Below are 23,932 nucleotides of genomic sequence, written 5' to 3' on the forward strand. Positions count from 1 at the left end.
CATTAATACTCACGTCTCTTTTAACATATTAAAATAGGAAAGTAAGATGAGGAAACAATAATAATAACGATTAATTATATATATTTTTAAATTATAACACAATTTTAGTTTTTGTTTTTATCCAAAATTTTAATTTTACTAGGTGTCTATATTTAAGAAAGATATGGATGAAGTTCTTTTTGTCCAGTGGTGTTAACTATGTTTTAGTGTGACAACTTAATTTATCATTTATCATGTCAAAAAAGAGTTAACATAGTTGAACGAGGAGAATTGCATCCATACATTTTTAAGTACAAAACTTAATAAAATCAAAGTTTGATATAATGACAAAAATAAAGTTATGTTCACTGGTATAGTAATTACGTTTGAAATCACCTAACAGATTTCACTTTCAAGAAAAATGAAGCATTTCAAAATGTGATGGTGTTTTTGAAATTATTTGTACAATTTCGATTTTAAAATAATTGAACTCATTATTTAAATAATCGAAACTGTAAGACCCGTATTTTTTTGGACATGGTGGGGACATGGTGGTCACCCACCTCTTTGACTATCAAGATGCAATTATTGGGGGTGCATTTTACGGGAAGCTTTGCAAGGTGTGGGATTCATTTTTTGGCAGGAGAGGGAGAGAGAGAGGGAGAGCAACCAAAGGGAGGGAACCCTTTCTCCCATTTTCACCCGTCCAAAGAGCACCCATGGGAAGCTGTTCCAACCTTGGAAGGGGCTTAGAGGAGGAACTGAGTTGGGCATCTGGTGATGATGGAGTTCTTGCATCAAGAACTGGAAAAGGAAGTGAAGAGCTGCTGAAGTTCCTGGAAGATCTTGATCTGCACGTCTGGGAGGAGATTGATCCCAAAACTTACATGGAAGTCTTCAAGAGGTAAGGGGAGTTGGATTTTCTGGATGTTGATAGTGGTTGCATGAGTAGGATGCTGGAAAATTGTGGTTGTATGTATGGTTGGATTGAAATTGATGTGTTGATTCATGTATGAAATCTTGTATGCTTTGGAATTGAAAGAAATTGGAATTTCATAGCTTTTAGTCATTTGGAGAGGAAGTGAGGTAGTGATTTTGAGCATTTGGGGTCTAGAGTGTTATTGAGCCTTTGGAACAGTTTCACCCACTGTATTATGACTTGTTAGAGTCATCATATTGATCAAAACAGGTGCAAAATGGTTGCTGTCAACTGGTATGGGGCTGGACGACTTCTGGTTCACGCCCGGCGCCCCCGGTGGCGCCCAGGCGCGAGAGTCTCGCAGAAAGTCGCGCCCAAGCGCCCCTTGTTGGCGCCCGGGCGCGAGGTGTTCGGAAAAAGTGACTTTGTCTTTGTTTTTGATAGTTTTTGGGGTTCCGAGTGTCCGTTTTGGACGTTTCTTAAGTCGTTTTAGAGGTTTTGGACCCTTCCGGAACTGTTGGTGATGGTTTCAAAGCCATTTTCTTTGCCTAAGTATGAGTTACGGGGATTTGTATTGTTTAGTGGTTCTCTTGAGACTGTTATTGTTTAGTAATGTGTATTGGATTGATTAATGTTGTTTGCTTAACAGATTTTTATGCATGTGGAATGTTGGAATGCATAGTATGATATGATTTATGTGGGAAGTATGTAAATGTATGAGGTATGTTGGATTTGTTGTGATAATTATGAGCGTTCGACTTTTGGGGTATAACGAGCGTTCGGTTTTTGAGTATAAGTGAACGTTCGATTTTTGGATATAAGGGAGCGTTCGGTTTTAAGTGTTCGGTGTGGATCTTGGACGTTCGTCCTTTGTTTCAGTGAGCGTTCGTCCTTGTTTTCTGGGAGCGTTCGTCCTTGTTTTCTGGGAGCGTTCGTCCTTTGTTTTGGGAGCGTTCGTCCTTGATTTTGAGAGCGTTCGTCCTTGGTTTTATGAGCGTTCGTCCTGGGAGCTCGGCAGCGTTCGGTTTTGATGAGGATTGATTTCAGGACGTTCGTTCAGACAGCATCAGAGTTGGAAATAGCGTTCGGTAATAATGCATGAATCCATGGGAGTATTTTGAAGCAATTATTGAGAATTGTTGGTTATTTTCCTTGATCCAATATTGGTTTAGTTATACATATTATTGAGAATATGTATGACTTCGTGATTGAGCACGTATATTCTAGTTATACATATTATTGAGAATATGTATGACTTCGTGATTGAGCACGTTTATTCGGTTGGAGGTGGTACATACACTATGTTATTTACTTGTAACTTCGTCGGTCTTTTTAGCATTTTTGCTAGTCTCACGCGTGAGACGGAGATTCGAGTGTCACCTTCTTCTGCGCGAGGAGGTGAATGTCTCGCCCACTGACTTCGGCTCGTGTTGAGTATAGTGCATCGTTACGCGTAGTATCGATGTTTTTACTCGTTAGTCCTTGAGGAGTCGGGGAGATAGGTCTGAAGTCGCGATGGATGACGGCTCGAGTCGCCTGTTATTGAGAGCAGGTTATGACGACGAATTACAAGTAAACGACATCAGTTTATGAAAGACTAGTATGCAGTGTCATGTGAGTCGATTTATCATGGGAATTATTATAGTATATGTAGTGGGTTTATAATGTGATAATTCTGGTTATTCATTCTTGCATGTTGTGGCTGTGGTTTCTAACCGTGATGGTCGTACGTATACAGGAGAGATGGTAGTGCAGATAAAGTTTGATTTGGAATACTTCGAGAGAGAGACGGGAATTAAACTTGTTGGATCTATAGGTAGTAACGAGCGTTCTTACTAGTGACGTTCGGTCTTGGTGTTATTTATTTCCAGGTAGCGAGTGTTATTAGGTAACAGTTGATCTTGATGTTAGTGGATCTGAGGTAGCTAGCGTCCGATCTTAATTTGGTAACCTGAGGTTTAGTTTGATTACGTTCGGTCAGTACTGAGGTGTTCAGCAGAGTACTCTAGGCGTTTAACCCAGACTCAAGCGTTCTTTATTATAGTGTTCTGTCTCGTAGCGATGGTTCATAGGGAATGATCTTTATTGGTGATGTTGCTCTGAGGTTGTAATCATTTATAGGGAGTGACCAGCCTTGATAGTCGTTGAGGTAACGATTAATTAATAAATAGTGATTAGTTGTGATGATGCATGATTCAGGAAGTGATCATTCATAGGTAATGCTCGGGTCGGATGATGATTGTCTCAGGTAGGGATCATTAATAGTTAGTGGTTGTACGTAGGGAACATCTGGTCTCGATGAGGTTACCCTCAAATAGAATTAAATCCAGTAAAGTGATCAATAAAGTGTTCGTCTGAATGGTACTTAATCTGTGGTGTGCGAGATTTGATCTTTGAGCAATAGTTCGAATAGTGTTTGAAATAATAGTAATTGTTCTAGCAGAGTACACTGTTTTAACGTGAAGTCTAAGTACTTGATCTTAATCAGCGTTTGATCTTTTGGTATTCGACCTAATGGTAATCGGTATAATAGCGGTTGATGTTTAGTTTCGAGCTTAAGTGATCAATCTTAATGTTCGTGTAAACAGTATCCGATGTAATATAAGTTCGTTGTTTTATCGTTTGATTCAGTAATGATATGATATCTGGGTATGTATTGAGGTTGAGGGTACTGTAGTAGGATGTCTTGATTTGTGGTTGATTGTGGACATATTGAGGGGACTAAGAATGAAATTACAAGTGGGGCACTTTCCGTTGATTTGTTCATCAACGTATCGTCCGGATGAGAGTTTATTGTGTACTGGGTTGATTATTAGGTACTATGGAATGAGTGTCCAACAGGAATTGTGGTACGTTGGCTTGAGGATGTCTGATTTAATTATTATATGATATTTGTATTGAAATAACTATGCACGTTTTATAAATGATGTGTTTCAGGTTAGCTCACCCTTACTTTGCTTGTTTGTGCATGTGAATGCGATGATCGTATAATGTGTGATGTTATACGGGAGCAGTTGAAGGATTGTCACGTGATCCTGTGCAAATGGAGGAAGAGATGGAAGCTCGAATTAGAAGGATTTAAGGTTATCTTTGCAGTTGCGTCTGAGCTTAAAACTGATGTATAGATTTTAGTTTATGTTCGGGATGTTATGTATTATTACAACATTTAAGTTTTGAATATAAATTTTAATTTTTAGGGTGAATTTTTGGGATGTTACAGAAACATAATAGTTATGAAAATATTTTAAAAAATTGACACTAATATCATTTTTAAAAATATTTGTACAACTATAGATTTCAATTATATAAGAAGGAAAACTTTTATTTTATTTAGAATTAAACTTTTACAAAAGTTATGATGTTTCTAAGTTTGCTGTTTTCAATTTCCTATTATTGGGTATTTTTTCATAGTGGATTAAACAAACCATTGTTGTTGAACTCAGTTTTCATTCAAGACTATAATCCCAAATTTGTATCCCCTCTTTTGAACCTTAAAATTAATATAATGATTTGATTTATTTCTTTTTGTATATTATCATAAAAACATAACATGAAAATCTATATTTCAATACTAATTCTCAAATTTTACCTATGTTACTTGTTTCTGGTTCACCGTGATATTTTTTTTAAAAATACTACAATAGACTTCAATTGTTTTATAGAATCGAAATATATAATCGAATAAGCTTCAATTATTTTTTTAGAGCCAAAACCTATTATTTTTTTATATTTTTTTATTATTTTGAGTTTTAATTTTAGAGATAATTAATGATGAAGTTTATGTTCAAAGCAAGACTCCTTTTCTTTAACCTCTTTTAATATATTTCGATTCAAGAACCCAAGTACAATATAAAAAATAATAATATCAAAATTCTTTGTCGCACTAATAATTATAGTTTAAAAATCAAATACATAATTAGTTTTTATAAAAACGAGATGTGAAACCCTTAATAATTAGCCTCCTTTAATCCTGACACCTTACCATTAATACACTCCACGTCATTCCCAGCCATTAAAACCCACTCTCTAATCTGATCCCATTTCCTCTCTGACGTGCACGAAGAACCACGCCCATCATTCTCTGAAAACACGCCCCACGTCACTCACTCAGTGCATTAAAAACGCACCAAGCGCTGCATGCACGCACGCCACTTGTCACGCTGGAAGCCTCCGTTTCAGAATTTGGTATGCAGGTGTCAGTTTGGGACACGTTCGTTTAAACGAACGGGAGTTTAACAAAACCAGATTTTTCTAAAAACTCTCTCACCTGCATCACTCATCTTCTTCCTCACGAAACTCACCCTCTCAACTTCTCCAACCTCTCTCTTAAACCAGTAAACTTCTCTCTACTGCAAACCCTCATTTTTCTTCTCCGAATCTCATTTCAGAACCATAGGAACGTTCATCCGGCTGTGGTCTTTCTTTGGAACCGAACAGAACTGGAATCTAAGCTGGTAAGTTCTTTTCCCTAGTAGCTGTCCATTAGGGTTTCGTGCGAGACCATGCTCTCGGTCCATGCATGGACTGTATCTGAGAAATTTCTGGTTTTGGGTGTTAGATCAAGTGGTTAGATTGAGTAGAAGGAACTTAAGTGGCTGTTGCGTATAGAAGAGCTGCAGTTGAACGTGTGGAAGTCATATTTTAGGGCGTACACTGCTATCCAGGTAAGGGAAGCTTACATATATTTAAATTTATACGTGTATGAGTGTATGAAAGCATGATGTGGGTTGTCTGTATGAAATTTCTGTATACGTGTTTTTCTGGATCTGCATGAACGAACCCTGTTGTGCTGTTATGGATGTTTGCTGATATGATTTCTGGGTTGTTGAACTGCATGCTGGTTGAAACGTATGAGTGATGGATGAATACTATAATGTATGAATTGTTAATATGTTGATTATTGAATATGAATTAATCTGGAAGTGAAAGTATAAAGTTCATCAATTTGAGATTCATTTGAAGTATAAAGTATAAGTTAAATTGTTGAAATCTGGAATTTGTTAAGGTTGAGAAATCTGCACTTAAATCATGCCTTTGATAAATGACGCTCGTCACTGTACGGTCTTAAACCGTTCGGTTTCCTCTTAAAATAACTTAGAATGGATTCCTTCATTTGGAAAGAATTCTGCTCGTGAACGAGCGTCCCTATTTGGATCTTTGAGAGCGTTCGACCTTATGTCGAGCGTTCGTCCGTTAGAGCGTTCGACCTTATGTCGAGCGTTCGTCCGTTAGAGCGTTCGACCTCATGTCGAGCGTTCGTCCGTTAGAGCGTTCGACCTCATGTCGAGCGTTCGTCTGTGAGAGCGTTCGACCTCATGTCGAGCGTTCGTCTGTGAGAGCGTTCGTCTTTGAGAGCGTTCGACCTTATGTCGAGCGTTCGTCTGTGAGAGCGTTCGACCTCATGTCGAGCGTTCGTCTGTGAGAGCGTTCGTCTTTGAGAGCGTTCGACCTTATCTCGAGCGTTCGTCTGTGAGAGCGTTCGACCTCATGTCGAGCGTTCGTCTTTGATAGCGTTCGACCTCATGTCGAGCGTTCGTCTTTGATAGCGTTCGACCTCATATCGAGCGTTCGTCTTTAATATCGTTCGGCCTTATATCGAACGATCGTTCTAAATCGCGCAAGGTCTCCTATCAAGCGCTCGTACAACTGAATAAGTATTTGATTTTAAACAGCGTTCGTCCTGAATTTGAAATAGCGTTCGTCCTGATCTCAAATAGCGTTCGTCTATACAGTTAATTAACGTTCGTCTTTTAGAGAAGTGTAATTGAGAATGAAAATGTGATGTTGAGGAAAATATAAAATGGGCGAATTATATATGAGGTGAAGTTATGATATTGATATTTGAACGAGCGTTCCAAGGAGGAACGACTCTGATTTCTATTGGATATGAAATTTGGTAAAGTATGACTGTGGATAAGTTAAGACTCGCTGTCCATCCTGATGTTCCGTGATACGCCTCTTCAAGTAGAAGGGGGTATTCATGTGTGGGAACGGCAGGAGGTCCTTAGTCCATAAGTTAACATGGGCGACGTAAGAACGGACTTACCTCGAGTGGCAGCTGTTTGGTGTATCCCAGTTACTACATCACTCGGGTGCAAGGACGCTTGTAACTACACAGATTCATACAGTCCGGACGATCGGTCTAGCATTAGTATATTTATGTTTGATTGATGTTATGCGTATATGAGTTGATTGTATGATGGTTTGAATAAAAATGTTGAAGTATGAATTTAAATTACGTAAGCTTACCCTTTCGTTTTTCCATTGTGTTGTCTACTGTCCATGTACGTTCGTCCTGTCTTGCAATGATCATCCGTTGTGGATGTGAGCAGATGGTGGTGCATCCCTTGAAGAAATGCTGGAAGAAGAAAATTTGGACGATGCCAATCTGGTGGAAGTTGAAGTAAAGGCCGAGCCTTAGAGCGCTCGTAGATGTTAGGTTGTAGATGTTAGCTCCTTTTTGGACGTTCGGTTATTTTTTTTTTTGTAAAATCGTTCGTTCTGATTTACTTTCCTGTTTCTCTGAAACGCTCGTTATTTTTGTACTGTAGCCGTTCGGCTTTGTCCTTTGAACTCTGTTAAATCTTAAAGACTGTTTTACTGTACTGTTAATTGTAATTAATCCTGATTTATGGTAATTATGATATTTTGGGATGTTACACGAGATATTATGATTAATATAAGATAATAAAAGTTACTCATCATATGTTAATAGTAATATTTGTTATTAACTATATATATGATGCTAATACTTCACATTTCTTAAATACAATGACAAAATAAAAATGACTAGAAAAATCAATAAATACATCACTTATTGAACGAAAAAATTAAACAAAATTTAAATATCTAATAATTGTTTTAATAAATACTTAATTTAAAATACACAAATTTACTCCCAACTTAATTAATTCCTCTCTAGATTAACCTAACGGAGACAGAAAAAGAAAAAAGAAAAACAGAAACAGCGTATGTTAGGGAGCTAAAGACAAAAGTTGACTTGACATGGTTGCATTCCAACGCATTTGGAAGGGCGATGCTGTCGCGAAAGAATGAAGTAATTCATAATCTGAACTATTCAACATAGTATACTTTTCCATCCCCTCGTTCATGGACCAAATATATCACTCTCCTTGCGACTTCAGACGCACAACAAAGTCAAGTAAATATTCTACTATTTTGTTTAAATCTTCTTGCTCCATTTTTGCTGAGTTTCCTTCTTGTTTGCAAATAATGGCGCGGAAGGTTGAACGAAGGCCTCTTCAAGCGCCCAAAAATTTGCTGGAGGTAATCTTCATATTAGCAGAAGCGATAGCGTTGTTCTATTACACTGAGAGACGCTACATCTTATACTTGCCCAGAGCCATCGTTCACGCTGTGTTGGACAAGGTGCTTTCCTACCTCTTACCTATTATCCATTTAAGTTGGCTTCTTTCTTCTTGTTGAAAGAGCTTTTCTTACGTATGTGTAGGATAAGAAAACAATTGGATCTGAATGCCGAGAAACAGGTGATTGTGCAGAAGTGAAAGGCCGTCAAATTGTAAAGGAGTTATATGAGTTCAAGAGATTGTTGAGACGTGCCATGCTTTTCAGCAGCCGAAAACGCGTTCTGCCATTTCTATTTGCTGCAGGATTAGATGAGGAGGATGTCCTCTACAGGAAGACAACATCTAGGGTACGTTCATTAATAATTACTACTAATATTTGTTGATGAAATTTTGGGTTTTTATTGTAAATGACCAAATTGGATTTCCATATTACGTCAATGGATAAATTTTAAAAAAATTATGTAAATAGATAAGTAGTGTACACCACTTCAATGAAGAAGTTGTGTATCTTCAACACCACTTTTGCTCTGATAATTGGCAAAAGATGAAATCGTGAATTCTCATACAATTTTTACTATGTAATTAATTACGACAAGCTGCAATAGATTACATAATGCTGTTGTTGTTTGGGGTACACGACTTTATCGTGTAATTAATTACATTTTTATTGTAATAAATTATCTGAGGCTGTAATTCATGTTATAGGTTATTGTAATCAATTACAATAATGATGTAATCGATTACAACACCAATAAAGGAAGGGAGTTCATTGGGGAGATACAATACCAATGAGACCTGATTCTAACCACATAAGGGATTGACACCACTCTCAACCCAGAACCTTAAGACAGGTTAATGAGTCTTCACCCTTATATAGTGTTCTACTTTCTCATTTTTATCCAATACGAGACTTAAATTCACACTTAGATTTCCAGCATATCTCCCCCTCGAGGGACTAGGAAAACTTTTGATACAAGGACCATGTCATACTCGTCCGAACCGATCACCAAAACTAACCATCAACTTTGATACCACTTGTTAGGTTTATCTAGGAGGAGGTTTACTAGGAAGACACAACACTAATGAGACCTAAGCCTAACTACATAAGGGATTGACACCATTCTCTACCAAAAACTTTAAGGCATTGGGTTCATGGGTCTTCATCCTTATATGGTGTTTTACTTTCTCATTTCTACCTAATGTGGAACTTAGACTCATACTTCGATTTCCAACAAAATAGAACAAAATAACACCAATTTTGTGAACAAAATCGTTAAAAAAAAAAATAGAAGCTATATATAAACGTGAAGGTAATTTATTAATTAATAGAAGCCAATACAAAAAGTTAATCCTAAAATAAAGACATAATACAAAAATATTTAAGAAGAGCCAGATGACCCAAAGTAACAACGTAGGTAATCCATGTCTTCTTCGAGGTGAGCAACTCGAGCATCAATGTTATCAAATTTGTTCCCAACATGTCTTAAGATCACAGATCTCCTTCATAATTTATGTCAGCATAACAAAAGAAGTATCTTGTCGGGATGGAGACGATATGTGTTCATTACGAACTGGCTAAGCAACATCACTTTTGTGAACCCATTGTCCATCTATGTTTTTAACAAAACCAAAGGAATAAATAACTTCAACACCAATTAGGAAAGACCTCTTAATTGGTACATAAGACTCATCATTAAGGAGAACTTTATAGTGCTCCATAAATGTTTTAATGAGTTGGGAATAAGGTAGAGGTGTATTGTCCCATAACGCCTTTTTCATGCGATGTCTGATTAGATAAGTCCAATTAATCTCCCTTGAAGTTAAAAGTATTCATATCAAAATTAAATATTCTTATATTGCTTGTGTAAGGTTAGTGGTACAAGGAACCAAAATGCGATAAGTTAGAGGAACCAAGGCGTGAAACATGAACAAGATAAAGGCCACTTAACTGAAGTCATTTAGGGGGTTAGCAACTTCAACCTTGAAGTTGTCTAGCCCCCCTCCCCCCGACTTCAAGCTTGAAGTGTTTAACCCCTCAAATGACTTTAGTTATGTTTAATGAATTAACACATCTATGGCACTAGGATTGAACCGTTCACAATCTCATACGAGATTTTAATAAAATTCACAATCAAGGATTACTACAACATCTATGGTAATCTATGATTTTGTGAGATTGAACATGTCTGAAGCTTCGAGGAAACGCTAGAAGGGGAGTGGGGGTGAATAGTGTTTCCACAACTTTTCACAATCTACAAGTTGATCATGATGTAAGTAACACTTTATGAGTTATTAGGCCTTGGTTGGTAAATGTTATCCTAAATGATCGTTTACATGGCCAACTTAGCATGTCCAACGTTTATACGTGTAGGTAGTACTTTTAAACAAAGCAAGGTGTATGATGAGAGTGAAAGCGTGGAATCTCTAATTATACTACATTGTTTATCAATAGACTAAAATGCACAAAATGTTTTACATTGGTTCACCTATTAAGGCTACGTTCAATTCTCCTCTAAGTTAACTTAGAGGGTTCCATTAGATATTCATTGAAGTACATTTAAGTTTAACTCACTCTTAATTGCGTAGTATTATTCACCATTCTTGGTATCCCTGATCAGCGAATAACCTCTAGTTACCCTATATCAGTTCAGTATTCTCACCACTCCTAATAGTTAGCAACCCTTGCCGAGATTTCCTTGAGTATTCACACTACTCTTGATATCCCTAGGTAATCTGGTATCCATGATGCTTCCTAGTTGAGTTTTGTAACATCCCCATAATTATAGCATCAAACTATAATAGAGTTCTTACATCATTGATACAATAGAACAGTTGATAGAAGGAGGAATAAGAGTTTTTCCTCATTATTATACAAACCCTCACTGTTAATTCAAACTAATTACACTCCACACCTTAAAACAGAAATAAAAACATAGGTTTCATTATTAAAACTATTCTTCAGTCGATCCTCCATCTAAGGCTTGCTCCACCGGCATATCACCGACTTCTGCTCCCATCCACCGGATGATCATCGCCAATCAAATACATAACATCAAATAACAACCAAACAACAGACAAAGCAAGGGTGAGCTAATGCAATACAAAACATCATGGTAAATTAAATTAATAACCAAACTTCCATCTTATAAGTTAAATTACTCAATAATATAATAAACATACCATTATCATTCGTAAACTCCATTCATTCGGACAATCGTATGAATATTGAACTCTTAGCTAGTTCTACACTTGCAGTGGTACTTTTACTCAACTACATCCTATCCTACTCTGTCCCCAAACTGGATCTTCGGACATGGATGTACTTATTCGCTAGCTCAATTATTCTATCCTACTCTGTCCTCCAAACTGGATCTTCGGATATGAATATCACCACTGAAGCTACATCCTTCCTACTCTGTCCACTCACACTGTGGATCTTCGGTAAGGATTTTCCACTCTCCACCACATAGCTTTCTCTCTAAGTGAGATCGAGACTATTGAGAGCATAAGAATGAACCCCTAAGTCGGAGTTCCTATATTCATACGTACAGTACTTGACACAAAATCAATAAGGAGTTCCTCCTTGGAACTCTAGTATACACTTTCCATTCATAAATACACATGTCAACATATTATCATCTTTAGTCATATCTCAAGAAAATAATTCTCACATACTCAGACATTCCATATCCTCACAGAAACATCACTTATTAACACATAACTCTTTATGGTCTATTAATTTGAACCATTAAGTAGTTCAAACAGCTTGGATACCCTCACCAATGGCTCTGGAAGGGTCAAAAACCCCCATATCGACCTAAAGAACGTCTAAAAAGGACATCCAAAACTCCCAAAACGTCAAAAATATCAAAACACTAAATTTGTTACGCATAACTCGCTTCAGCGAGTTAACTCATTCACTCAAGCGAATTTACTATTCCAAAATTACGAAAATTCACTTCCCGGACTATAACGACTATTCCTTCCATCATACAGATTTTCTAGACATCCAAAAACTTATCTCCCATCAACAACCCATATTCATCCAAATCTTATAAACATCTAAACTAAACATATAATTAAAAAGGCAGCGGATAATTAGTACAATCCAAAATTTCCGATCAAGACCTAGTCTCCTTTTAAATCCATAAACAGATTCAAAATCTTCGATCTATACGTATACCTAAAAACTTCCACCGATTCAAAATGCTTAATATGAACAAGATCTCTTCAAAACCATCAAAACAGAAACATATCCCAATTCCAAACCGTACATCAATTCAAAAGATACAATAGAAGTAGAATTTCATTCTAAAATCATAAAGAGAATCAAAATCCTAAACATATACCAAATTTAAAATCATACAGAAACAAAAAGACTCAAGGTTAGCTCCCCTTACGGTTTTCTCCTAAGCTTGCTTTCAAACGGTTCCCCGACGTTCCTCTGCCTTAGAATTCCTTCTCGTGGCTCCAAACTTAGCTCTAAAACTTCTCTGGTCCAATGCTTTTAGGTAACAGTTCTCAGATTCAACTTAGGAATTCTCTCAGCCCCAAAACCCTCTTAAATAACCAGAAAAACGTGTTTAAATAGTAAAACGCGTTTACTGAGTCAAAACGCGTCCAAAACGCGTACAGCGAGTGAGTCTGATTTTGACAACTTAGTCAGTCCGGTTGAACCCCTTCCCGATGTCGGAATTACGCGTATAAGTACTCGAATCGAAGTTATTCGAGTCTACTTTCTAACGGAAAAAGAATCAACTTAATATCTAATTTGTACAATTAATTATAATTAAAATACCAAACCATGTCAAAGTTGACAGCATTGTATTTTGCATATAAACTTTAACTTTTGTTACAACTTGATACATGTTTGGTTTCTTACTCTACTAATGACCCGAGATTCACATTTTCCTTTAATTTTTTCAGGGTCTTACAAGTTTCACCCACTATTGGTTGTGTAGTATTCTTCATCACTTCTAATATCCCTAATCAACAAATAACCTTCAATAATCCTATATCAGTTGAGTATTCGCACTACTCCTGGTATTAGACGACTTCGTCTAGAATTCCTTAACCTTTCAAAGTTAAGTTGTAAGTGTTTTGATTCTCTCTAGAATTGTAATCATAGATTTCTTACAAGTCGTTCAGACCATAACTCTCATAGATAAGATATGTTTATAGTACAATACAGTCTAAACACTTAGAGGTATTTTTCTGATCTATGTTTTTCTCACCTTACATAAGTAAACATTTAATACAATGAAGTACTAGAAGGATGCTTTACTTTGCTCTTTATTTCTCGTTGTAGAAAATAGTAAACATTACAATGAAAATTGAGAGATCTTCTTTTGTGTTTCACTTTTTCACTCTCTCTTCTTTCTTTAAGTGTATGTTTTTCAATTGCTTGAATTCCAATCTTCAATCTCTCTGTCTCACAGTGTTCTGTTTTTCTTTTTTCTCAAATGTTACCTATATCTTTTTCTACCTTTTCCTTCTTTTTAAACATATCTCCATAGTATTTGAATACATATCCATTCAATTTTAGATACACATATCTACCAATAGGCCAGCACATCACATTGAAAATGCAGGACATCATAAATTTAACAACCATACAATAACATATTTTACACTTATATTAACAAAATAAATAAATAACATGAACTTTATGCTTTACTCAAAACTTGCACACCAATTAAGCTACATAACAACTTGTGAACTCATGCAGATTTTAATAAAACATACTCAAGTCTTATTTATAAACTCTACATTTTCTCGGGTCTTACAAGCAAGCCACCAATATCCAAAATAAATGACTAGCGTTATTCACAAAAATCAACAATAATCGACATTTTGTCATGTCCATCGTTATGATCGAGAAAGTTTTGAATTTGACATCGAAGAAATCTCAACCCCCACCAATATCGCCCTAATCCGATTTCATTTAACGTCAAGTTTAAAGATTGGTGGTGTCATTGTGGTCGCTTCCAAGTAGTGCTGTCAAAACATGTTAATCAATTCGACCCGGCTTAGGCCACTATGGGTTAGCCACTTAGTGAGCCAACCCAACCTGACTCATTTATTAGTAAGCTAAAAAAAATGCGAACCCAGGCTGAGCGATCATGGGTTGATGGGTTGATTGCCTCGCTGGTTCACTTAATTACAAGTTTTTTTTTTCAATTCTAAAATGAATAACATTTTTTTTCTAATTAAAATATAAATAAATTTTATTCCAAATTATTTTAAACTACATAGACAATTCAAAATAAAATTTTATTCCAAATTTTATTCCTTCAATGATTTTAAACATTGATCATTTTTGTGTCAATTATCCATTTATAAGATTAGAGTCTTGAATGGATAAATCTACAATATTTTAACCTCTTGAAGGATCTTCTTCTTTATTCTCATCTACAATTCAATAAAAAAGGGTGTTAACTAATAAATTAAAAAAATTGGGTGGGTTGGTGAGCTAACTGGGATCCTTAGTGAGTCGAGTTCAAAATTGGCCTAATCGAAATTTCAAATTTTTTTCTAACCCAACCTGGTCCAAACTCGTGGTGGATCGGGTTGACTCACGGGTTCCAACCTGTTTTGATAGCACTACTTCCAAATGAATCGCCTCCTTATCATCATGTTATTACCATTTGTGCATATTGTCATATACCATTAAGGAAATATATCGATGCTATATCATATCCTTAAATGCGACATAAGACATCAGAAATACCAACTACTATTATAATCCATAACAAGATGAATCAATCAATCTCGAATAAGCCCAAAAAATGTTCTTACTATGGTAAAGAAGATCATCATAGAAAGACATGTCGATTTCATCAATAATTTTAACATCTTTGTATTCATAATTCTTTAATATTAAGAAATTAGACTTTTGCCTTCTATTCTACCTTTTATTCTACCTAGTACATTCTACTCATAATGAGTATAAACCACAAATCACATGATGAACAACTACATCAAGTCTTCTATAACTAAACTCCTCTATGGTAACTGATTACAAAAGCTTGCAATCAATTACATTTGTGTGTTTACCATTTATAACTTCAGGTAATCGATTATATTATTATTGTAATCGATTATATTGGCGTGTAACATGAATTACAACCTCGAGTAATCAATTATAACTTGTGATTACAAATCATAAAAGTTATGTGGTACATAACTTCACCTTTTACCCATTGTTAGAGCATAATTCATGCCGGAGGTGTACAACTTTTTCATTTAATATCGTGTGGAGCTACCCGACTTGTTTATTTACTTAATTTTTTAAAAATTTACCCATTTACGTAATATATATGGGAATCCAATTTGCCCATTTTCGTTATAGATTCTGAAATTTTGTTTGGCCATTTGAACTGAAAATGAATTTTGCATCTCAGATTCTGAAGCCTGCTTTCACGATTATACGTGATAAAGAATCAAAATGTTTGCTCGTGTTCATCCGTGGCACTCGTAGCATAAAAGACACTCTAACAGATGCACTATGTGCTCCTGTCTCTTTCAATCACAACACGGTTTCAGGACATGCACACCGTGGTATGGATGCTGCAGCTTCTTGGATTGGAGAACGTTGCATTCCTGTACTACGTAAAGCTCTTTATCAATACCCCGACTTCAAGATCAAGGTATTTCTTCATTTTACTTACTATGTTTTTTATAGTAATAATAATAATATTTCCATGTATTATATATATAGATCGTTGGACACTCCCTAGGTGGTGGTACTGCTGCACTGTTGACTTATAACCTTAGAGAAATTCAACAGTTTTCTTCAACAACTTGTGTTACCTTTGGCCCAGGTATACACACTTCTTTAATTAACACATTGAGTAACTAATTCAATATGGTTTTGTATTAGAATTAAAATAATTACATGTTTTTTATTAACAAGACGTTAATAGTTTCAAAATTGTAATTTTTGTAGCTGCCTGTATGACATTGGAATTGGCTGAGTTCGGAAAACCCTTTGTCACTTCCATTGTAAATGGTTCTGACATAGTGCCAACAATGTCAGCTTCTTCTGTTCATGATTTCATTGCTGAGGTAACAACGTACAATATTTTTGCCAAATATTTATTTGTTACAGGTTGATTTCTCATGATATACTTTAGAAAAATGGTTTCATTCTTTGCAAAAAGTAAGCTTTTATGATTTGTATCGATTGAATAATTTACAGGATCGGACTAAGGATAATAAAAACATAAGCGGAATTAGAGCTACCTTATCTTTTGCCAAAGCTGTTACAAAATATGCAGCAAACTATTGTTACGAGGTAGCTTCAAGCTCCCTTCTTTATAATATACATTTAAAACTGAAATCTGTGTGTGTTCTATAGGTATTAAGTCTCCTATTAGTTTTGCAAGAGTTTACACTTAATTGATTCAGTGATCTTACTAATTTTCTTATACAATATTGATCCTTCTCTCTGCCTAATAAAGGCTGTGAAGAAGCATGTGAAGAAGCATAAACACTCATGGTTACCGAAGTCCAAAGGTGAGAACACTCACACATTGTCAGACAACTTGGGTGAAGCTTCTGGATCATCTGGGACATGGTTTTTACCTCTTTCAAGTGAAGAGCGCTTACAGATAGAATCTATTAATGACGATGCTGAATATATTTCTAGCAACGAAGGATCTGACAATATTGATGACTCAGATGACGATGAAGAACAATTGTTGAATCAAACGGGGAATCATGAAGAAGATAGTGTAAGTCAAGATACAACATTAGCTCGGCGACGTCTTTATCCACCCGGCAGGATCTTGCATATGATCACTTCACAGATGTCTGAAAATTCAAACTCAAACCACAATGATGCTGATGAAAAACATGTCTGCTTATATCAAACGCCTACACAGCTGTATGGAAAACTCAGATTTTCTAGAGGAATGATATTTGATCATCGCACGAAAAAGTATATGAACAATCTGCAACAATTAATCGATAAACTAGAGAAAAGTGATTCAAATATCGTGGAGGATTAACTTAGAGGTAACACAGATTTTATTTGTTGTAACTATTTGTTTTGGAGTTTGTTAAAGAATAAAAGTTGTATTTGTTTTTTTTTTTACTTTATTTATTTATACAGTCATCCAATAAATTTTTCATCTTCCTCTGATAAAAAAATTTATTTTAAAGATATTTGAGTTGAGAGAAATCATAATATATACAAAACAGATAAGTTGTATTTTATTTTTCTTTTATGGTAAGGAGAGTGAAACATGATTCAATAATGAATTTATCAAACATTTTGATGATGCAAATAAAATATTATCAAAGAAATGACACTACGGATTTTGAGTGTTTTTTCACCCATTTTGATAATGGGAAATTTTGATTTGGAAATTTTGATTTTTTTTAGTGTGATGGCAGAAGTTCAGATACTAACATTGTAAAAATAATTAGCTTATATTGTTTCATTGTGTTGGTATTGTTTATTTTTTATAACTGTATATTATATGTGAGTAGAGATAATATAAAGAATAGTAAAAACACATAGTTCATAGTTATGCTCACACAATACACATTTAATATACAATTTAAATATATTCATTCTTAGTGAGATTAAGGTTGTGAAGTGAAAAATGTTAACGAGAAACTTAAATAAAAATTGAAAATATATACAGATATATTCTAATTAAAGTATTAATTTTGAAAAGTAAATTAATGATTACTGGTTAAGTGTGGACATTATGATATCTAGGTTAATGAATTATTTGTGAGTTTACTTGTTTGTTTGATGTATAGATCATTTTTTTCATTGTAAAGTTTGCATTTGCATTTTAGTAGTTTTGACGTTTTAACTTGCATATTATGTTTTGATTTTAATGAAGACGAAGTAGATAATATTGAAAATTTTGTGAATCTATAACTTCGGTTAACTAGGAACTGATGTTATATGGTTGTTTTTATTTTGTTTGTTCCGAAACAGATGTCTAAAGATATACAAAATTTTGAAACATCCGTTTTTTTTTTTAATTATTCTCTAAATATTTAAATAAAGAAAATTTTCTTATAGAGCCTAAAGTGCAAAGACTTTAACAACTCAACAAACTTTTCCAAACTTCTGCTACTTCATGATGGTTGTGGTCTCCAGAATTCCGAGCTCAAGTGAATTTATCATGTCAATAGAGATTAAACATGTAATTAATATGAACATAAATAAATAATTTTGATAATTTTGTTATTTATAATATAATTTATTATGTGTATGAATTCTCATCTAAATCGGTTTGGACTTCAGCCTAGTGACCTATTTATTTTATACGAACAAGTGTATAATCATATCCTAATAAGTTACAAAATAGTCGGTGAATAGATTGATAGATAATAGACTAAACCACCTAATGCTAGTTACATATCATCCAGACAAAACATGTTTAAATATAGACATTTAGGATATATTCAATTATAAATTGTGATACATCATCATAGATCATAGGACAAGACCAATATTAATATGAATGAAGGATTCTCCATCATTTATGGAACAAAACTACAAAGAAATTATATCTAAAACAATTTCACAAACTGATAAGATAAGAACACCTATTTATATATAATAGTTTAACTTTATTTCAGTTAATTTGATTTTTTCAACCGTTAAAATAATAATCCAAACTCAACAAATTATTAATAATAGAGCAAATTATTTTAAATATTAAATTTAATGTTAAATTTTGACCAATATATTTCAAATTCCGACTTAACAAAAATAACATTTAAAAGATAAACTATTACAACACTCAAAAAAAGTTAAATAAAAAATTAACACGCTGCATGATGTTTCCTTTATAATATCAAGAAATATCATTAAAATGACTTGGGTCAATGGTGGTACTTAATTAATTAGTATTTCATTGAACTAAGAAACAACTATGAAATGCAGTAAGAAGAAAACAACTCAATGCCAAAGTTGACGAGACTTTCTTTTTTCTGACTAACTTTGTAATTGTTTTATTTAATTGAGAAAGAAATCACTTAGATTCACTATTGCACTCAAAGCCAATGGCACCGGTTACTTTAGTCTATAGGCACCGGTTCTTGACCCGAAGCATATATGGACGAGGTAAAAAGTTTACATTTTTATGACTCGATTGTTGTGAACCGAGGCAATATAGGATTAGAACTCGGTTCAAAGGGAACCGAGGCAGTATGGTCTTCCTGGTTTCCCCATCAGGACGTCGCCGACCACCGCCGACAAGATCGTCATATTTTCAACTCCCAATTCATGTGCTTTTTCCACAGCCAATTTGCCCGCATTGCTCATCCCATTCTTGAGTTTTCACCTTCTCCATTTTTCCGGTCATCAAACGTTTCCCTTAATCCCCAATTGGTGAATCCTTCGTGTGAATCCTGCATCAGAAGCCAACATCTTAGTTCTTCCATCAACATACCAAAACAGACCACCCTCTAAAGTCTTCTTCTCCAACGACATTCCAGATGCAACCTGCAAGAAATAGAAAGGAGGGAACCAGAAACAGGAACCAGAAAGAGGGCCACCAGAAACATGGAAATAAAAAGGCATCGGACCACCACAGAACCACCAAAAAACCAAGACGCCGCCGCGATATTTCCCCCAATCTCTCTCTCTCTCTCTCCTTCGCACCGAACCACTACGACTCCACCAATCTCTCTCTCTCTCTCTCCTTCGCACCACAGAGCACTGCCGTCATCAACCCTAAATCACCAATAAGCAAAAAACATGGCGTCACTTCATCCAACGTGAGAAACGGCGGCTCTGATGACTGGCCTCGGCGAAGACGTGGCGCGAAGAAGCAACGACGTTTCTCTCTCGGGGAGTTGGCTTCTGGGGTAGAGTTGAGGGAGGCTATGGCTTCGGAGACGTTGGGGATGGAGGAGGGGTCTTTACGGGCGGAAGCCGGGCCAGATCTGTAGATCTGAGATATTTCACCGCTACCGGGCATCGCTTACTCTTCAAATCTGTAGATCTGAGATGGTGGTGGCTCCGGCGGCGACGGGGCAGGCAGCTCAAGGAACTACTGTGGCGTAGAGAAAAATGGGAGAGGTATGCTGGGTTTTCATGGCTTGAAAGAGCATTTGGGGAGAAGTTTCGGATGTCCAAGCCCAAGGCTTATATGCTTCGGTCAAAATGAGGCCGAAGTAGCTTTTGATACCAGGTCCAAGAGGGACCGATGTCGTAGAAGCGTGCTCAATGCGTGAGTTGCAGGTGTGACAGAGGCTTTATGCCTCGGTTCTGTATGCAACCGAGGTATATCAACTGGTAGGTGGGTTTTAGGCACCGGTTCTTCCTACAACCGAGGTCGTAGCATTTTTCTGCTTCAGTCCTGTATGCATCCGAGGTCTATAAGGTCCTCTTAATTTCAGTTTTGCCACCGCGTTTTGATAGACAGCAGTTTAGTGTGAAATGATGTATATTGTGCGAGTTTAAAACCAAATATTGTACTAGTGATTCCTCACTCTAGATAAATACGAGACATTGTTAATTTATTTAACTAAAACAAAACAATTATTTAATATTAACAAATACGAATGGATATTTAAATAGTTTAATATAACATATATATTGTAATAGTGGAACCAACCTCTATATATGAATTTCACGACTTAATTAGGAACATAGTTTCATCAAACATGTTGTACATAAAGCTTTAAAAAAATTGAGAATTCAAATCCTGTTTCTATATTTAATACTTCCTAGTTCCTCTCCTTCTTCTTTTACTCTAACCTAATCTTCATCTATCTTTCTATCTATATCTTTATTTTTCGCTCTAACCTAATCTTCATCGTTTCTAATGATCATCTCCTTCAGGTTCGTGATTTCTATGTTTATGCCCTTTTATTTTTGCAATTCGTATTATATCAAAAGCCATTTCTCAAAGGTATTAGTTCATGTGCAGCGTCAACTCACCATCTCATGTGAGGAACAGTCGATTAACACAAGTTTCTTACACTTCGTAGTCCTATGATGCCTTGTGAACTAATATTTCTGCCATGTTATCATTGTGAAATATATGTCTATGTCTTTGTATCACAATGAGTTGTATATATTCATTGCATCATATCATCTTGGTGCATTCTTAGAAGGAAACATTCTATATTTTTATAGGTCCGAAGTTATGGATTTATTATAGAAGAATTTATTTGCTGGGATTTATTATAGAAGAATTTATACTTAATTTTATTTTGTGATTGATACGTTCATCATGTATCCTTTAAGTATATATTTTGTTTGTATGTCTTATTTTTCTTGTCTTTGATATGTGTTCTGATTACAAAATTAAGGTCCTGTGATTTGTTGAGTATTAATAGTGGAGTTTAATGGTCTAATCATCAATAAAATTTTTAGGGCGATTGTCTTATATCCCAAAACTAGTTGTACGACCCATAAGAATATTTATAATAAATTTATATTGTTATTCTTGAACAAATATTTTAAATTTTATTGGGAGTATTAACATATCGTAAATTAGATGTAGGATAGGATAAAGAAGATTTTGGTTAACAGAGTCAAGTTCTATTAACCACCATAATCCACCACACTGACTAGTTTCTCTATTACTGGCATGTGGTGTTTGAGGTTTTGATTGTGTACTTGGTGTTTTTACTATTTTTTTAATTATTAAATATATCTTCTTTTGTACTACAGATCTGATTGTTTTGAATTTTAATATGACCAATTGATACTTTTAGCAGGCACAGCATCACTATGCTATAGGTTTGAGGATATTGTATCAGTTAGTTTTTGAGATAAATCAGGTCAGAATCAATGCTTTATATTTCAACAGGAAGTAATAGCTTGATTATTAAAAGCCTTGGTGTATCTGTGTTATTATTCAACCCTCAAAGCATTTGTTTCACACTTCTTAGGACTGCATTTTTATTTTGTTGTGTTTTATTTTTTATTTGTAGTTGCTGATTTGTTTTTGTATGCTTTGCCTGAAGTCAATGATGGTTTTGTCTTTAAGTTATAAGTTTTCTTGTAACACCCAAAAAATTAATTTTTTTAAACGTAACACCCCAAAAATTAAACACAAAATTATTTCATTAATAATATAAACATCGTACAATATTACAATCATCCATTTAGGAGTAACATAGTTCACACTGGAAATACATTATTTTTTTTTAACATCATTAAAACACTCCTAAATTTATTTATTTATTTTTTTGTTTTTTTTTAAATTACTCTTCCTTTTTCTGCTGCTTCCTCCTTCACTTGTATTGGTTCGGACGTCGTTCCGTCATCTGCTCCCGTATAACATAAACGTTATATGATCATCGCAAAAATAAGATTTTCCGGCACAAACAAACAAGTAAGGGTGAGCTACCATGCAAAATTCAAAGAAAAGCATTACACTATTATTATACGTGATACATTCACCATAAATTCTTGTAAGATGCAATTATCATACTAGATTCTATTATCCGGATATAATGTTGATGAAAGTCTCGGGTGGTCATGTACTTGTGGTGATATCTACAACACAGTTATGGCCAAATATAATATATCACATCACCCACAAGGTTAGTCCATTAACGTCTATGAACATAGACTAGGACTTCCTACTACTCTCACCATATAACACATCCTTCTCTAATTGAGACTGGACAATTATTAGAGTTTTAGGATAACCACCAACAACAGGACTCTCAACATCAACATATACACTAATACCATACCATTATAGAGTCTCTCCCCGAGACTCATACTATATTTCAAATGCATAATTTCATATCAAACATCATAAAATACATTGATAATAGAATTCATACAAGATAATTGTAAACAAATTAACAATCATAAAATATTACTATAATTGGTTAGAGAAGAATCAAGTATTTGACAATCATAAAAAAAATCATCTTAATATAAAAATTATTGGGGAAACAAGAAGTTGAATCTGGCAGAGCCGGTTAGACAACTTCCCATCCTTCCAAAACTACAATATAAATAAATAAGGAAAACAAAAAAAAAAGTTTGGGGAAACAAGAAGTTGAATCTGGCAGAGCCGGTTAGACAACTTCTCATCCTTCCAAAAATACAATATAAATAAACAAGGAAAAGAATAAAAAGTTTGGGGAAACAAGAAGTTGAATCTGGCAAGGCCGGTTAGACAACTTCTCATCCTTCCAAAAATTACAATATAAATAAATAAGGAAAGCCGTAAAAAGTTTGGGGAAACAAGAAGTTGAATCTGGCAAGGCCGGTTAGACAACTTCTCATCCTTCTAAAAATACAATATAATTAAAAAAGGAAAGCCGTAAAAAGTTTGGGGAAACAAGAAGTTGAATCTGGCAAAGCCGGTTAGACAACTTCTCATCCTTCCAACAATACAAAAGAAGCAACTAATAACATACAAATAGCATAACATAATCAATATCGCATTTTACAACTATCAAACTTGGATCTCCTCACAGAAGCATGTTCTTATTCAAAATTCAGATTATACAGAAACAAAATGCTTCATATTCAAGATTTAAGATCAAACAAAAGCAAAATATTACATATTCAAGACTCAGAATAGTACAAAACAAAAACTTAAGAGTAACTCCCCTTACCTCTATTCTAGACTTAATCTTCTCCTTAGAAGCCGTTCTCCGAAAACTTCCAGAATTTCCCCTTTGCAACTAGAATTTCCTCCAACTCTCTTCTCTCAAAATTTCTCTCAATTTTTGGCACAAGTTTCAGCCTTCC

General features: G+C 34.9%; 2 protein-coding genes and 1 long non-coding RNA gene across 3 annotated transcripts; 2 read left to right on the forward strand and 1 right to left on the reverse strand.

The window, feature by feature from the left end:
• The first annotated feature begins 505 nt into the window (after nt 1-505).
• LOC128194241 (uncharacterized) lies at nt 506-4,101 on the forward strand. Its single transcript, XM_052869329.1, has 2 exons — nt 506-883; nt 3,913-4,101. The coding sequence occupies exons 1-2, from the start codon at nt 528-530 to the stop codon at nt 3,914-3,916; spliced, it is 360 nt and encodes a 119-aa protein (XP_052725289.1). The 5' UTR covers nt 506-527; the 3' UTR covers nt 3,917-4,101.
• Nucleotides 4,102-8,095: 3,994 nt separating this feature from the next.
• LOC108334858 (uncharacterized) lies at nt 8,096-17,336 on the forward strand. Its single transcript, XM_017570789.2, has 7 exons — nt 8,096-8,287; nt 8,370-8,573; nt 15,630-15,875; nt 15,947-16,049; nt 16,175-16,293; nt 16,427-16,522; nt 16,689-17,336. Exons 1-7 carry the CDS (start codon nt 8,132-8,134, stop codon nt 17,235-17,237), a joined length of 1,473 nt encoding a protein of 490 aa, XP_017426278.1. The 5' UTR covers nt 8,096-8,131; the 3' UTR covers nt 17,238-17,336.
• On the reverse strand, nt 10,998-12,820 carry LOC128194243 (uncharacterized). Its single transcript, XR_008245607.1, has 2 exons — nt 12,627-12,820; nt 10,998-11,233 (listed from the first exon to the last, which is right to left on the reverse strand). It is a non-coding gene; the product is annotated as an uncharacterized LOC128194243 (long non-coding RNA).
• Nucleotides 17,337-23,932: the final 6,596 nt, after the last annotated feature.

This window comes from Vigna angularis, chromosome 10 (assembly GCF_016808095.1).
Source record: "Vigna angularis cultivar LongXiaoDou No.4 chromosome 10, ASM1680809v1, whole genome shotgun sequence".
Lineage (NCBI taxonomy): Eukaryota > Viridiplantae > Streptophyta > Magnoliopsida > Fabales > Fabaceae > Vigna > Vigna angularis.